Raw genomic sequence first — 17785 nt, forward strand, 5'->3', positions numbered from 1 at the left:
AGAGGTCTGAGTTCACCACCTCTCCCAGGTATATTCTGTGAGTCACCGGGGCCTATCTCTGCACTAAGGCAGACAGAATTTCATCACTGAGTCTGGACTGCTCTACCCTTCCAGGGCGGGGATAGTATTGAAACAAACACCAGCCATTTCCCAGAAAACTACTTCATCTTTTTAAAGAGAGAAGAAGGGGGAAGGGAAAAGGAGTTTTTTGCTGATCACAGAGGGATGGAATCAGGTATTGGATTTATTTCTTAAAGGTCCGAGTCATCAAAGATTGTTCTGAACTTTGCAACCTCTGGCCAACACTGGACCGGCATTTTTTCTCAGAGGACAGTAGCATTTCTATAGAATTCCCCTGTTGCATTTCTATAAAATTCCCTTGTTCCCATCTATGTGTGTATGACAGAGCCTACACACAATTCAGGAAGCCGGAGATGGGAAAAGATGAGGACAGTGAGGGCTCCACAAGCGCACACACAACCTCTGTCTCTTTCACTTTGGTTGACAGTGATGTTATTTGCTGCTGTTCAGTCAGTCGGTTGGGTCTAACTCTTTGCGACCCCATGGACTGCAGCACGCCAGGCTTCCCTGTCCTTCCCTGTTTCCCAGAATTTGCTCAGATTTGTGTCCATTGAGTTGATGATGCCATTTATAAGTCATGTTTTAAGGAACGTTTTTTTGGGGGGGTTACATCACACAACACATGGGATCCAGTTCCCTGACCCGGGATTAAACCTGTGCCCCCTTCGTTGGAAGCACAGGGTCTTAACCACTGAAACGCCAGGGAAGACCCAAGGAACTCATTTATTGAAATAAAATAACAGTCAGGAGTGGAGAAGGCTTGAACTAGGTGCATTTGGCTTGAAGGAATAAGAATCAGGCTTAAACAAGGTATTGGCCAGGTGGCTCCCTTCAAATGTTCACGGTGTCCTGTGTGCCCTGCAGAGTGCTGTGATCCCGGGAGAGTTAGCTCCAGGGGACAGCCCTGGAGGTAGCGTCCCTGCTTTCTACAGCTGAGAACTCTCACAACTTTCCCTGAGGACAGCCGAGGCAACTTTGAGACACCAAGGGCAGCAGAGACATCATTTCCTGTCTGGCTTGGAATATCTGGTTTCATCCATTACCTGTTTCAAATAAGAGCCCCCACAGGTGAAAGGGCAACCCATTGCTCACAAATGAACTGTAACAAATCTTTTAAAAATTTCCCTCATGTACAGGAAGGGTTACTGGATACCACGGCTCTTCTGCCCAGACACATAAAACCCAGGTGCCTTGCTCTGGTTCATTTATCTCCAGCAGCAGCAGCAAGATTTGCCTATATAATCACATGGTCCTGCAGCTGGGAATCACTGCATGCATGCTTAGTTGTGTCTGACTCTTTGTGACTATGGACTGTAGCCCACCAGGCTCCTTAGTCCACGGGATTTTCCAGGCAAGAATACTGGAATGGGTTGCCATTTCCTACTCCAGGGGATCTTCCCCACTCAGGGATGGAACCCAAGTCTCTTATATCTCCTGCATTAGCAGGTGGATTCTTTACCACTTTGCCGCCTGGGAAGCCCAAGAATCAGTGAAGCTGTGCTACATGCCTGTTCTTCTCTGGGCTTCTCTGGCATCATCAGAGGCAAAAAAGGAAAGTTCATGTTAAAAGCACATGTGGCACAAGTCACCACTCTTCCTCTCTGCCCCACTATGTACTAACACCATCATCTTGAAATGAGAGTAATTTGGCCAATCCAACAAAGTTGACCACTTGCTTTGGCACATTGGATATAAAGAGAGGAATATCCTGCTTAACTGACAACAATTCTGTAGTAGAAATATATATCCCCACTTTCTAGATAAAGCAATGGGTTCAAAGCTTAAGTAGATTATCCCAAGTTACTCAGCCAGTAGTAGCCGATATGAACAGCTGATTCCATCAGTATCCTGTGAACCAATCACTTTTTGACTAAACTAGAAGTCATCTTAATTCCCAATGTTAAGGAAATGACAAGTGGAAATGTGGACTTAATTCCATACTCTGTTATTAAAGAAAGAAACTCCAGTGTATTTATAAGTTAGCTTGGGTTGATCCAGGGAAGGCCCATTCCAGTGATCTCTCACCCATTTTTTTATTTCTTTTTGGTGTAGAAGATGGCTGCATGCCTACCACTCAGTCACCTCGAGTGAAATATCTTCATGTTTGACCAGCAAGAGAACAATCACCCATCTTATTCTATGTAAAAAAGCACAATACAGAAATTCCCTTGTGACCCAGTGGTTAGGACTGGGCACTTTCACTGCTGAGGGCTCGGGTTTGATCCCTGATCAGGGAACTAAGATCCCACAAGCCTTGCGGGTGGCCAAAAAAAAAAAAAAAAATCCTGGGAAAACAAACTTAGTGATGTCCACCCAGCTTTGCAGCTGGCTCTGGTGGCTCAGCAGTAAAGAATCCATCTGCAATGCAGGAGATGCAGGTAGACAAGCATTAGATCCCTGGGTTGGGAAGATCCCCTGGAGAAGGAAATAGCAACCCACTTCAGTATCCTTGCCTGGGAAATCCCATGGACAGAGGAGCTCGGAGAGCTAGAGTCCACCGGACTGCGAAGAGTTGGACATAACTGAGAGCACACACACACACACAGTGAATCTTCGCTACCTTGGTTCCGAACCAAAAACACTTGTTTCCGAACCAAAAACACTTGTTTCCAGAGAAAAAGCAACGGCTCTCTAAAAGGATGGGTGGATGTTGTTTGATTATTGTGGAGCATGTGACACTTTAAAACAAGTTTCTCAGGTAACTTCCATGCTTCACATGCAAGACCAAGAAAACAAAACCTGTGGACTCAGGTTTACTGCAATTATGCCTCTGGTCATTTGAAATAGACATCAGAAGTAAGATGCTTATTTCAGCTTCTTATTATTGAGAAAATATTTTGAAAATGGTTCATCTACTGTGCTAAGGAAGTGCCTTAACTTTGCTTTGTGAAACTCAGAATTGTGAACCCATCTTTGCACTATCAATTTACCTTCAGGGACCTGTTCAAATATTTGTGTGCGTGTCACCGGTCATCTTGGATCCCAAGCCCTGGTGGGAACATAAGACGGTTGCACAGTGCCATTCACACAGTAGGAGCTCAATAATACCTGCTGCCTGAATGAATGGAGCCCTGGCAAGCCGGATGGAGGGGATGCGCCTCTCAACTTGTATAAGGGCCAGTGCTGCAATCTAAGACTCATGGGCCAGGTGGTCCCTAAGGTGCCACTTGCCTCTCATTCTAGAATCATCTATGCACTACTGGCCCCTCATTTCCTCCTCTTAAGGCCAAAATGCAGAATTCAAATTGACATTCACTGGTACTACTTAATCTCATTTACATTTTGCAGCAAGGTTCACTGATTCTTTTTCTTTTTTACCCTTAACGACTTATCCATTTTTAGCTATTGGGAAGACCCACTGATGGACAGAAGTCTAGAAACTACAACTGGCTCAGACCCCTAGGCCAAAGTTATCAAAACTAGGACGGGTGGGGTGGGGGGGTTCGGGGAGCAGGAAGTAAACTGTTTCTCTCTCACAGGGAGACATGAAGGCTGAGGTGTTAAAAGCTCCTTTTTGGTGTTTGCTGAGTTCTTACTGTGTGCATTTGGTATTAAAGGCAGGATGTGGGCAGCATGAGGCAAGTTGAGGTGACAGAAGTTTATCTGGCACCACACAGTGCCTTCTCTTACACTCTGCAGTGGAGCCGATTCTGTGAATGCCAAACTGCGGGAGGCTCTCGCCATTTATCCAGGTTGGCCTCTGGGTCAGTGTCCATGGCACTGGGGTTGCACTAATGCTCCTTCCATCTCCATGAGAAAACAGGTGGCCTTTATCTACTATCACCCACCCTCCCCTGCCTCCGAGAGGTCACCCCATGCTCAACCCCCTCAATTTGTACCATGCAAAAACAGAGGGGGTAGAGAATGGACTCTTCTGCAAGGTGTGGAAGCAAAGCTAAATTCTGACTGAGGACAAACGAAATCTCCAAGAAGGAAATGTGTTCATTCCAAAGGGCTGATCCAAGCAGACGAGGATTAATTTAATCAACCAACTATGAGGTCTCTCGAATGCCTGGCATTAAGGCAGTCTCAGCTTCAAGGATCTCCTATTCGAAGTTCCCTAAGTCATAAACCACCCAGAAACTGCTCCTCCCCCCACATAGCATTTCCTAATGGGTACTGTTGGGATGCAATCATTTCTCTCCACACACCCTTTCCTCCAATTTCAACAGAATAACGAATTGCAGAGAACAGGTCTCATAAAATGCTCTGTTCCTGGCCCCTGCAGTGTGAGTGCACACCCTCAGTTTCTGCCATTCTGTAGGGCTCCCAGAATAGCCTGTCCACAGCACTCACTACACAGAGGAAGACTATATCCAGTAACATAGAAAGAGAAAATTGAGACAACAAAGATAAGTAGATTTTCTAGCTCACGCCACCCCTTTTCTCACTAGATTTACACAGAACACAAGGCACTAAGATTAAAGTCTCCTTTAAAGAAAAAAATTTAAGGGCGCATCTGTGTAGAATTACTACATTTCGGGGGAACCTTCTTATATTCAGTACTTTATTGATCATTCTTAAATTAGCAGCTAATCTAGATGGATATAATGGCTTAGAAGGCTTATTTCTGTCAATGCAAATACCTTAATACCAAACATTCAACGTCTAAGGTATCCATATTTCACAGGGAGATAGGTGGTAGTCCATTTTCTTAAACTTTATTTACTCAAATTATAGGTATAAACTCAAAAGCCGAGCCAAGAAGTGGCAGAGGCAAGTGGTATATATGGGGCAAACTGGCGCTCGCAAAAAAATCTACAAAAAAGCCAGTTGTGTCACCATAACTTGCTGACTTAACTCCCCACAACATATCTAATTAGAAGGTGGCAATAAATCTTTCCAGGTGTTTAATTAAGTGTGATAATTATTTCTTTCCTTAAAGACAGATGGAATCATATGTTTACATTTCAAAGCATAATGTTTCCTTAGTTAAAACACTGTGGAAATACTTTTGTGTAACACAGGATTCAAACCAGGATAAAAATATCTGCTGTGATAAGCAGCACTTAAAGTGATTTATCAGCTCTAAGCTTCATATGCCAGGGGCACAATGGCAACTTCAAGTCTGCTCTGTTCTGGTCATTTCCTTTAGCTATATAGTTTTGTTTTCCTTATGCCTCAGTTAATAATTCTACTCAATATGCCATTTTCCTGCCAGCATCCCATAAATGAACTCTTATCAAGAAAGTGGGAAAACTTTATGGGCATCTCTACTTTCACAGCATGGCAAGAATAAACCGAGAATCACAAGAATTCAGAGACAGTTATAATTGGATGGGACCTCAGCAACCAAGGAATCATTTTACAAGTGGATTAGAGTACTGTCCTGCTATCAATTAAATATGTTTTTTAGGGCAGAAATACACCCTACATTGAAAAATTATGTATAGATGGGTCGAATTATCAGTCTTAAGTAGCTCAAGGATTTCTGTTGTTTCAACATTGAACACCCAACTATCTCCTTCCTCCCTTGCTTCTCTCAAGGTACTGCTCCTCCTACCCAGTGCTGTGTTTTAGGAAGTCAACTGGCTTTAGCAATACGGTGTTACTGAATCAATGAAGATCTTTTGGCCCCTAAATCCTGTTGGTCAACCTGGTCTTGGACTTGCCTACCAGATGCCCAGGTTCTGAAGGCGCTCAAGTGTTCTTGCATCAGGTGCTGAGCACGCAAAGACACGAACTAGCACACACACACACACACACACATACACACACACACACACATTTTCTTCCTCAAAGGAAGTCTCCACCGAACGGTCTCAAGGCAAAATCCAGTCTCTGCCCATTTTACAATGCAGGGTTAGATTACAATCTCAGGCAAGCATCTCGGTCTGCAATCTGGGACATTCTGATAACCGAGGCGGTCCTTTCAACAGCAGGAGCTGTGACCAGGAGGGCGTGACACGTAGCGGGGCCCCCATCTGCAGAAGGAACGGTAAGCGGCTCAGGGCAGGAGGGTGGAAGTTAAGGGGTCATCAGCTCGAGTCGGTAAAGGCTCACCGCTGGAGGTCTCAGATTATCTCGGCGACACAGGAACTGGGTAAAAACTCCGGGGAGTTTCCGGAGCTGTGCGCGCCTGCACACACACACACACACACACACAGGCTCAGACGCACTCACTCACACCCACTCACATTTACTTCAGAAACTCCCTGTGAACTGAAAGCGTGCCCCCAGGAGCACCCCTCAGCCCAGCGGCCGGGGAAGTCCTGTGAGGGTGTATGCGGGACCGGCGCGCCCGGGAGGCACTTACTCTGAAGAGGGGCCCGGTGGCGCGGGGACGCTAAGAGGCGAGCTGGGCGAGGTGACCGCGCGGAGCTGCCTAGCCGCTTGAACGCTCGCGGGCTCCCGCGGACTCACCAGCAGAGCGCGGGGCAGAGACGGCGGGAGAAAAGGGGCCAGGGGCGGGGCAAAAGAGGCAGGGGGCGGGGACACGGGGAGGTGCTAAAGAGCCAGGGGCGGGGCGGGAGGAGGATTTAGGAGGCTGGGGGCGGAGCTAACCGAGGAGGAGGAGCCGGAGGTCGGGGGCGGAGCGTGCGCGGAGGAGTTAAGGGCAGGGCGGGGAGGAGAACCCGGGTTTCAGAGGTAGTGCCTGGCACTGGGAGTCAGGAGTGGCCAGGGCTCGGGGAAATGCGGAGGAGGGCTGGACAGTGGCCGAGGAGCTGGACTTGAGCTGCAAGGCAAGACCTTTGGGCTCACGGAGCCAGGACCGGCTTGGGAGATACGCAGGAGAAGAAGTTATCTTTCAGGTCTCTCGGTTTCTTCAGCTATGAAAGTGAGATACCGGCTTTAAGTCTATTGAGTCTCTTAAGTGAGTTCATGCCAGGCACCTAACAAGTACCCATTTAATATCTAGTATCTGTTGCTGTTATCTTCGTCGACGACATCATTTTCCGTATAAGCCCCTAAATCCCGCCTGCCCTTAATTTTTTTTTCCTTTTCTTTTCAGCCTTTACTGGCCTCAAGTCTACCCGGCGATAGCTGATGCGTAAGTGATTTCCTAAGTTTCCATTCGCGAGGGATGCAAGGTTTCTTTTTAAGAGTTAAAGGGTCATTGGATCCCAGCAAGTCAGTCTGGTCTCAGCCACCCCTGCGAACTTCAGTGACTGCCCCTGCGGACAGAGTCTGTTGCTGCTGCTAAGTCGCTTCAGTCGTGTCCGACTCCGTGAGACCCCATAGACGGCAGCCCACCAGGCTCTGCCGTCCTTGGGATTCTCCAGGCAAGAACACTGGAGTGGGTTGCCATTTCCTTCTCCAATGTATGAAAGGGAAAAGTGAAAGTGAAGTCGCTCAGTCGTGTCCGACTCTTCGCGACCCCATGGACTGCAGCCTACCAGGCTCCGCTGTCCATGGGATTTTCCAGGCAAGAGTACTGGAGTGGGTTGCCATTGCCTTCTCCCCGACAGAGTCTAAGAGTGGCTATTTACCAGAATGGGGCAGATTCTGGGCCCTGAACCCAAGGTAGTCATTCTCAAGGGCAAATGTTGCCCTTCTGTGGACTGTGATGAATCCATCCTCCATTAAGCACCTACTATATGATGGTTCTGTACAGAGGGCTGGAAATATTAGTAACTCTAGCAAAACTTCGTATGTGCTGGTCACTGTTATAATCCTCATTAACAACTTATAGATGCTATAGCTACCTTAGTTTCAAAGAACTGAAATCATGGCTTCTGGTCTCATCACCTCATGGCACATAGATGGGGAAAAAAATGAAACAGTGACAGGCTTTATTTTCTTGAGCTTCAAAATCACTGCAAACGGTGACTGCAGCCATGAAATTAAAAGGTGCTTGCTTTTTGGAAGAAAAGCTATGACAAACCTAGACAACATATTAAAAACCAGAGACATCTCTCAGAGACATCACTTTGCCAACAAAGGTCCCTATAGTTAAAGTTATGGTTTTTCCAGTAGTCATGTATGGATGTGAGAGTTGAACCATAAAGAAGGCTGAGTGATGAAGAACTGATGCTTTCAAATTGTGGTGCTGGAGAAGACTTTTGAGAATTGTTTGGACAGCAAGGAGATCAAACCAGTCAATCCTAAAGAAATCAACCCTGAATATTCATTGGAAGGACTGATGCTGAAGCTGAAGCTCCAATCCTTTGGCCACCTGATGTGAAAAGCTGACTCACTGGAAAAGACCATGATGCTGGAAAATATTGAGGGCAGGAGGAGAAGGGTGCGACAGAGGATGAGATGGTTGGATGGCATTATCAATTCAATGAACATGAGTTTGAGCAAATTCCGGGAGATAGTGAAGGACAGGCAAGGCTGGTGTGCTGCAGTCCATGGGGTTGCAAAGAGTTAGACGTGACTGAGCAACTGAACAACATAGCTACCTTAGTTTTACAAAGGAAAAGGGAGGCATAGTGAAATAAAATAATCTACCAACATTTCACATTTAGTAAGTGGCAGAGTATGGTTGGGACACAGGAAAGTAAACACATTCGGGTTTAATGCCCACAATAGGAATATACAGAAGGTTCAGAGATGTTTAAGACACGGTCCTGTGGGGAGGGGAGAGTCAGGAAGATTTTTCTGAAGGAGATAATGTCTGAGCTCAATTTAGAGAAAGGAATGGGAGTTTCCTTCTTCTAAGGAAGGACATGGTAAACATTTTTCAAGCATTAAGAAGGGTTGGTGAAGAAGTGGAGATTGGAATGAGGCTAAAACAATAGAAAAAGACCAAATCTAAGTGTTTTCTTCCTGTAGGAGTTGAAGGATATTAATTTGACCTTTGGTAAGTAGAAAGTCAGAAGGATTTTAAGCATGGGAGACATATCAAATGTTCTAGAAATGTTTCTCTGAAAACAGCGTAGAAAACATCAGAGCTGCAAAACTTGCTTATGAAGTTATTGCAAGGATGGATCAGTTAGGATACAGCTCAGTCGTGTCTCTTTGTGACCCCATGGACTGTAGCCCACCAGGCTTCTCTGTCCATGCGTATTCTCCGGGCAAGAATAGTGGAGTGGGTTGCCATGCCCTCCTCCAGGGGATCTTCCCGACCCAGAGACTGAACCCAGGTCTCCTGCATTGCAGGCGGATTCTTTACTGCCTGAGCCACCAGGGGAGCCCTAGCATATAGCAGTAGGCAAAATACGAATTTCAGAAAAGATGTCACCACCTGAATCCCCAGAACCTGTGAATATGTTACCTTACATGGCTAAAAGGACTTGGCAGGTGTGATTAAGGTTAAAGAGAATGAGATGGGGAGATTATCTTGGATTATTTGGGTGGATCTAATCTAATTATATGATTCCCATAAAGAGGATGGATGAGTCAGAGAGAGTCAAAGTATGAGAAGAACTTGACCTGGGTCAGGAGCCAAGGAATATGGGTGGCCTCCAGAAGCTGGGAATGGACCTCAGCCAACAACAACAAAAAATGGGAATTTCATTCTAACACTATAAGGAAATGGATCCTCCCTTAGAGCCTCCAGAAAGGAATTCAGCTCGATTGACACTTGGAGTTTATCCTGGTGAGACCCCCCACTACTGGAGTTCTGACCAGAAATGTAAAACTGTAAAGTAATAGATGTATGTTGTTTTAAACTCCTAAATTGGTGTTAATTTGTTTTGTCAGTAATAGGAAATAATTATAGACGCTGAATGCTTAAACTAAGTTGATGGAAAGATGGATTCAACACTTACAAGGCCCTGGAGATTGATGGGATGTGGGGGCTGAAGGAAGGAGATTAATCTAGGTCGATTTACAGAGTTTCTGGGTTGGCAGGCTGTCTTTGGTGATGCCACCCAGTGGAGGAAAGGACAAAGACAGGTCTTCTTAGGATTAAAAAGGTTTACACACTCGCAGGCCTTCCCTACTCCTTAAAATCATTAGGAACAGTCCCCGAAAGTCCATGGGCAGTGATATTTGTTACCACCTAGAGTTCTAGAAATGGATCTACTCTGTGTAAGCTGGATGACTTTGGACAGAGCACAGTGCATCAGTGAAGCTTGGCTTCTTCTACCGTGTGGGATAGGAGGAGCGCCATCTGCATGATTCCTGGGTCAGCCAGGATGTCCTGGCGTCTGTAACCTCAACCCAGTAACTTTCACCATTACTTCATTTCAGTCTCCCTTGTCTTAAGCTGTGTGTCTCAAGCAGCACTCTCCAGGGATACTTCTATTTAGATGTAAAGATTCTTTAGTCTTTCTCTTTATCATTCCACACCCTTACTATGGACTCTCATCCTTGGTCTTCACATGCTTTCTTTACCTCTTGCAGACCTGCATTTCTATTGACTTCCCTTCCTACCAGCCTAACCCAAAGAGCCAGCACCTCAGTCACTCACTGCTAATGCCTCTCATTGCTTTACTCCATCCTTCTTTCCTTCTCTTATTTGGCACATCTTTCTATCCAATCCATATATTCGTATGTGCTACTTAAGAACCAAAAGATATGAAACCTGATGCTCTGCAGATTTATGATCTCTGATTTGTTAAATCCTCAAGCAGGCTGGATTTTCTCTTGCAACACTGATGGAAAGAAGGGAGTTCAATCTTTATCCCTTTCCTCAAGACATCTTTCACACCCCTAATCCTTCCTACACTTGATATACAATCTTACCTATTTCAAAGAAAATATACAGATCATCAATACAAAATTTTCTCTACTTAGCCCAGCTAACAAAGATGCCATTTACATCCACAATCACCTTGACTTCCTTTCCTCTGATCCTGGTGGGTCAGAGCAAACCCATTCATCAGCTTTCAGGGTCCCCAAGGAGTCCTCCCTTCTATTTTTACAGAGACTGTATTCTGTTGAATATCCATTCTCTTTTATCTTCAACCTCTCAATTTCTATACTTTCCCCACAGAAGATTTTAAAAAATGCTAAAATAATAAAATTTAAATATCACCAGGGATCCTACCACCTTCTCTGACCTCTTTACTAGGGCCATCTAGACCTGACAGTAGAAACGATGTAGAGTGACCAGTGCCTCAGGGCTTCCTTTAGGAGACCTGGGGGGGAATCTCTACAATTCCAGGAAATGTGTGTCACTGTCATCAAAGAACAACCAGTCTTGCTTCTCTTGAATAAAGACATAGGATTCCACCTTGCTTCATAGTGTGATGATATTTAGAAATTAACAAGATAATGACCTTTTCTACCTTACATGGGCCAAAAGATACTTGGAACATTTCTTTTTCCAACTAGTACTTGCATATTTCCATTTGGATTGATAAAAAAAAAAAAAAACCAAACCAAAACAAACAAAAACAGTATCTAGGAAGCTCCTAATAACTAGACCATCATTCAATGGCTAATTATATTTTGAAATAATTACAGCTGTATCTGGAATAACTGAATCCTCTCAGATCACCTACCCCCAAGAAAAGACCCCAAGCCCTATAAATCACATAAAGTGGACATAGCTGTAAGTAGAGCTGCATGCCAGAAATACCTCCGTACATACCTTCTATTTTTACTTCTGCCCAGTTGAAGATATAGTAACTAATATCAGACAGTAGTAGAGTCTCAAAAAATCTTTTGATTTCTCTTGTACTTTTCACTTGCCTCAAGCATCTACTCTACTTACACAGTACCAGCCTCCTCTTTCAGAGTGAAAAGGAAATAACTACATGACACCGTGAAATGTGTAATAAAAGTGTATGCACTGGGAGGAGAGTGGAGATGATTCACATTCCTTGGGGGAATGGAGATTTCACAGAGGCTCCATCGAACCAAGTCGAAAAGGATGAACTCAAGCTGGTCAGGCAGAGAGAAGGGCACTCCAGGTGTTGTGGAGAGAGAAGATACGCATATAATATTTGCTACAGGCTAAAAGCACGGAAGCAAGGCTTCATACCTATGGGCTATAGACCTCAAATATAGCCCACAAAAGTACCTATGCAGCCACTGTGCTTTAACTAGTTTCATGGGAATATATCAGTAACATGCCAGATTCAAAACACGGCTATAAATTCACCATCCTCCAAGATTATTATCTGATTGTCTACTCCTTCAACTCTTCCCAGTTCTATTTCTTTTCAGAGCTTTATCATAACCTGTCCTTAAAGTAACAGGTTATGTTACAGTAAAGAAATGAGTATGGTAGAGTATATTTTTCCTAATAGGAGTCAAGGTGCAGATTGGGTAGGGTAGCACAATTATTTAATATCACACCTAGTAGAAACTCAGAACAGTTTTAACACAGCAGCCTCACAGGGGGCCCAAGGTAGAGCTTGTATCAGAAATAAAATATGGATGTGGCTTTTATCCAATGAATGGATTATAATTTAATACTATTATAATATAAAAACAAGGAAACCACAACATTTTAAAAAGCAATGTAACTAGACTGAACCATAAGGGACAGGAACAGTAAAAAATGTAAAGAGGTCTTTGCATGCTCAAACTTTTCTAGCCAGGAAAATAGGGTGAGAAAACTACAGTTAAAAACATGAGCCACTTTTTTAGAAAAAGAATAACTTCAGTTCAGTTCTGTCGTGTCCAACTCTTTGTGACCCCATGGACTACAGCACGCCAGGCTTCCCTGTCCATCACCAACTCCTGGAGCTTGCTCAAACTCATGTCCATCGAGTTGGTAATGCCATCCAACCATCTCATCCTCTGTCATCCCTTCTCCCACCTTCAATCTTTCCCAGCATCAGGATCTTTTCCAAAGAGTCAGTTCTTCACATCAAGTGGCCAAAGTATTCGAGTTTCAGCTTCAGCATCGATCCCTCCAATGAATATTCAGGACTGATTTCCTTTAGGATGGACTGGTTGGATCTCCTTGCTGTCCAAGGGACTCTCAAGAGTCTTCTCCAACACCACTGTCCAAAATCATCAATTCTTCGGCGCTCAGCTTTCTTTATAGTCCAACTCTCACATTCATACATGACTACTGGAAAAACCAAAGCTTTGACTAGACAGACCTTTGCTGGGAAAGGAATGTCTCTGCTTTTTAATATGCTGTTTAGGTTGATCATAGCTTTTCTTCCAAGGAGCACGCATCTTTTAAATTTATGGCTGCAGTCACCATCTGCAGTGATTTTGGAGCCCCCAAAAATAAAGTCTCTCACTGTTTCCATTGTTTCCTCATCTATTTGCCAAGAAGTGATGGGACTGGATGCCATGATCTTAGTTTTCTTAATGTTGAGTTTTAAGCCAACTTTTTTACTCTCCTCTTTCACTTTCATCAAGAGGATCTTCAGTTCTTTCTTACTTTCTGCCATAAGGGTGGTGTCATCTGTGTATCTGAGGTTATTGATATTTCTCCCAGCAATCTCGATTCCAGCTTGTGCTTCATTTAGCCTGGCATTTTGCATGATATACTCTGCAGAGAAGTTAAATGAGCAGGGTGACAACATACAGCCTTGATGTACTCCTTTAAGCAATTTGAAGCCAGTCTGTTGTTGCATGTCCCGTTCTAACTGTTGCTTCTTGACCAGCATACAGATTTATGAGGAGGCAGGTCAGGTGGTCTGGTATTCCCATCTCTTTCAGAATTTTCCACAGTTTGTTGTGATCCACACAATCAAAGGCTTTGGCATAGTCAATAAAGCAGAAATAGATGTTTTTCTGGAACTCTCTTGCTTTTTTGATGACCCAGAGGATGTTGGCAATTTGATCTCTGGTTCCTCCGCTTTTTCTAAATCCAGCTTGATCATCTGGAAGTTCACGGTTCACGTACTGTTGAAGCCTGGCTTGGAGAATTTTGCACATTACTTTGCTAGCATGTGAGATGAGTGCAATTGTGCAGTAGTTTGAACATTCTTCGGCATTGCCTTTCATTGGGATTGGAATGAAAACTGACCTTTTCCAGTCCTGTGGCCACTGCTGAGTTTTCCAGATTTCCTGGCATCTTGAGTGCAGCACTTTCACAGCATCATCTTTTAAGATTTGAAATAGCTCAACTAGAATTCCATCACCTCCACTAGCTTTGTTCGTAGTGATGCTTCCTAAGGCCCACTTGACTTCACATTCCAGGATGTCTGTCTCCAGTTGAGTGATCACACCATCGTGATTATCTGGGTCGTGAAGATCTTTTTTGTACAGTTCTTCTGTGTATTCTTGCTTGCTGCTTCAAGATGGAGGAGGAATAGGATGGGGAGACCACTTTCTCCCCCCCCAAAATTCATCAAAAGGTCATTTGAATGCTGAGCAACTTCCATAAAACAACTTCTGAACACTGGCAGAGGATACCAGACACCCAGAAAGGCACCCCATTCTCTTCAAAAGGAGGTAGGACAAAATATAAAAGACAAAAAGAGAGAGAAATGAGTTAGGGACAGAGACCTGTCCTGGGGAGGTGTCGTGAAGGAGAAGTTTCCACACAGTAGGAAACCCTTTAACAGGTGGCTCTGTGGGCAGTTTTGTAATCTCAGAGGGCAACATAACCAGGGGAGAAAAAAAAAACAAAACAAAAAACCACAGAATACACGCCTAACCGCAACTGCAGAAAAGAGAACTTTTCCGCAAAAGGCTCTAACCTAAAAACCTAAGGCGCAGCCTGGTCTGCTCACAGAACAAAGGATTGAGTGGATGCCAAAGGAGAGCCAGCCAGCTGCATACCAGCCCCTCCCCGCCCAGAGGCAGAGAGGCAGGCTTGCGACAGCCAGAGCCGGAAGGCAAGGGGGCTACTACAATCTCAGTCCTAGAGAAGGCACCTTCCAGCAAACGTGAGCAGGCTCCCAGCTTCTACACACGTCATCCAGAGATCACGGATGGTTGACACCCACCAGAAGGGCCGCAGCCTGAGATCAGCTCTCCAGAGGAGACTCACAGCACACCTGAGACCGCAGCCGAGCGGCCAGGACCAGGGAGGTGATTAAGACGCAGGGTCCACCTGGCACAGTGTGCTTGCGAAGCACCTGGCCGCCTGAGCTGCTCAGCCCTGGGAAGGGCACAAAAGGCATGCCCAGCTCAGAGAGACCGAGCCAGAACTGTGTCTGAGCGTCTCCTGAGGAGGTACGGGTCAGCAGTGGCCTGCCACAGGGGCTCCGGGTGCAAACCTGGGTATGGCATAGCCCTTTTGGAGGAGGTCGCCATTAACCTCACCACAGAACCACCAGAACTTACACAGGCCTGGGGAAACAGACTCTTGGCGCGCACAGACAAAACCTTGTAAGCACCAGGACCCAGGAGAAAGGAGCAGTGACCCTCACAGGAAACTGACCCAGACTTGCTTGTGAGTGTCCAGGAGTCTCTGGTGGAGGCATGGGTCAGGGGTGGCCTGCTTCAGAGTCAGAGACACTGAGGGAAGCAGTGTGTGCATGGGACCTTTTGAAGGAAGTTGCCATTATCTTCATCACCTCCACCATAGTTTGGCCTCAGGTCAAGCAACAGGGAGGGAACACAGCCCCACCCATCAACAGAAAATTAAAAATTTACTGAGCACGGCCCCGCCCATCAGAACAAGACCCAGTTTCCCTTTCAGTCAGTCTCTCCCATCAAGAAGCTTCCACAAGCCTCTTATTCTTATCCATCAGAGGGCAGACAGAGAAAACCACAGTCACAGAAAACTAACCAAACTGATCACACGACTACAGCCTTGTCTAGCTCAATGAAACTATGAGTCATGCAAAAGTGCAGAGCCACCCAAGATGGACAGGTAATGGTGTAGAGCTCTGACAAAATGTGGTCCATGGGAGAAGGGAATGGCAAACCATTTCAGCATTCCTACCTTGAGAACACAATGAACAGTATGAAAAGGCAAAAAGGTATGACACTGAAAGATGAACTCCCCAGGTCAGTAGGTGCCCAATAAGCTACTGGAGAAGAGTGGAGAGAGAACTCCAGAAAGAATGAAGAGATGGAGCCAAAGCAAAAATAGCACCCAGTTGTGGATGTGACGCGTGATGGAAGTAAAGTTCAATGCTGTAAAGACCAATATTGCATAGGAACCTGGAATGTTAGGTCCATGAAGGCAAATTGGAAGTGGTCAAACAGGAGATGGCAAGCGTGAACATAGACATTTTAGGAATCAGTGAACTAAAATGGACTGGAATGGGTGAATTTTAATCAGATGACCATTATATCTACTACTGTGGGCAAGAATCCCTTAGAAGAAATGGAGTAGCCATCATAGTCAACAAGAGTCCAAAATGTGGTACTTGGATGCAATCTGAAAAATGACAGGATGATCTTTGTTCATTTCTAAGGCAAACCATTCAATATCACAGTAATCCAAGTCTATGCCCCAACCAGTAATGCTGAAGAAGCTGAAGTTGAGCGTTCTATGAAGACCTATAAGACCTTCTAGAACACCCAAAAAAGATGTCCTTTTCATCATAGGGAACTGGAATGCAAAAGTGGGAACTCAAAAAATACCTGGAGTAACAGACAAATTTGGTCTTGGAGTACAGAATGAAGCAGGGCAAATGCTAATAGAGTTTTGCCAATAGAACATACTGGTCATAGCAAACACCCTCTTCCAACAACACATGGATAGTACCAGATGGTCAATACTAAAATCAGATTGATTATATTCTTTGCAGTCAAAGATGGAGAAGCTCTCTACAGTCAGCAAAAAGAAGACCGAGAGCCAAGTGTGGCTCATATCATGAACTCCTTATTGCCAAATTCAGACTTAAACTGAAGAAAGTAAGGGAAACCACTAGACCATTCAGGTATGACCTAAATCAAATCCCTTACAATTATACAGTGGAAGTGACAAACAGATTCAAGGGATTAGATCTGATAGAGTGCCTGAAGAACTATGGATAGAGGTTTGTGACATTGTACAGGAGGCAGTGATCAAGACCATCCCCAAGAAAAAGAAGGCAAAATGGTTGTCTGAGGAAGTGTTACAAACAGCTGAGAAAAGAAGAGAAGCAAAAGGCAAACGAGAAAAGGAAAGATATACAAATTTGAATGCAGAGTTCCAAAGAATAGCAAGGAAAGGTAAGAAAGCCCTCCTCAGCGATCAATGCAAAGAAATAGAGGAAAACAACAGAATGGGAAAAGACGAGAGATCTCTTCAAGAAAATTAGACATACCAAGGGAACATTTCATGCAAAGATGAGCACAATAAAGGACAGAAATATTATGGACCTAACAGAAGCAAAAGATAGTAAGAAGAGGTGGCAAGAATAACTTAGAGGTAGGGGAAAAAAACCAGCCCAGAAGGTGGAGCCAAGAGCTCTGGAGAAATACGTGCAGGGGACAGGATTACTTAAGAAATTGGTGACAGGTACCCACCTAAATTTCAGAATCCTTCTGGACCAGAGAGCATCATATGTCTGTTACTTCTCATCTTTTAGAATGGGAGATGGCTACTCTCTCTGTCTTACCATTGTATGTTTCACAGGCAGGAGGCCTGTAACTTGCCTTATTACTTCATGGGTCTTTAAACTGAGAAGTACTATACTTAAGGAAACTCATGTAAGGAGCCACATATATACCTGAACCTGATTTAGATGAGACCTTGGGGTTCAAAAGCCTACCCCTGATGCAATAACAGGATAAAAACACTGCGGAGTTTATCGGTGGGGGGATGAGCATTTTGCATGTGGGAGGAATATAGATTTTAAAACTTTAAAAACACATATCCTGGGATGATAACATTGTACTGCTTAGATTCTGTTACAAAGGTCATACCTACACACCGAGCAATCAATTGTACAGGAGAAAGGGTTGCAAATGAAGGAAATGGTAACCCACTCCAGTATTCTTGCCTGGAGAATTCCATGGACAGAGGAACCTGGTGGGCTACAGGCCATGGGGTCACAAAGAGTCAGACACGACT

The 17785-nt window shown here is 44.7% G+C and overlaps 1 protein-coding gene and 1 long non-coding RNA gene across 3 annotated transcripts in view; one reads left to right on the top strand and one right to left on the bottom strand.

The window, feature by feature from the left end:
• TNFAIP8 (TNF alpha induced protein 8) overlaps positions 1-6452 on the bottom strand; it is a 136247-nt gene extending 129795 nt beyond the window's left edge. For both annotated transcript variants that reach the window (XM_020871555.2, XM_070465138.1), the window contains exon 1: positions 6338-6452. In XM_020871555.2, the coding sequence (XP_020727214.1) occupies position 6338 (1 nt within the window). In that variant the 5' untranslated portion in view covers positions 6339-6452. The remainder of the gene's footprint in view (positions 1-6337) is intronic.
• LOC139034357 (uncharacterized) overlaps positions 5819-17785 on the top strand; it is a 29586-nt gene continuing 17619 nt past the window's right edge. The window contains exons 1-2 of the long non-coding RNA XR_011486805.1: positions 5819-6019; positions 7034-7072. This is a non-coding gene — a long non-coding RNA (uncharacterized lncRNA). The remainder of the gene's footprint in view (positions 6020-7033; positions 7073-17785) is intronic.

The sequence above is a fragment of the Odocoileus virginianus genome, chromosome 3 (assembly GCF_023699985.2).
Source record: "Odocoileus virginianus isolate 20LAN1187 ecotype Illinois chromosome 3, Ovbor_1.2, whole genome shotgun sequence".
Lineage (NCBI taxonomy): Eukaryota > Metazoa > Chordata > Mammalia > Artiodactyla > Cervidae > Odocoileus > Odocoileus virginianus.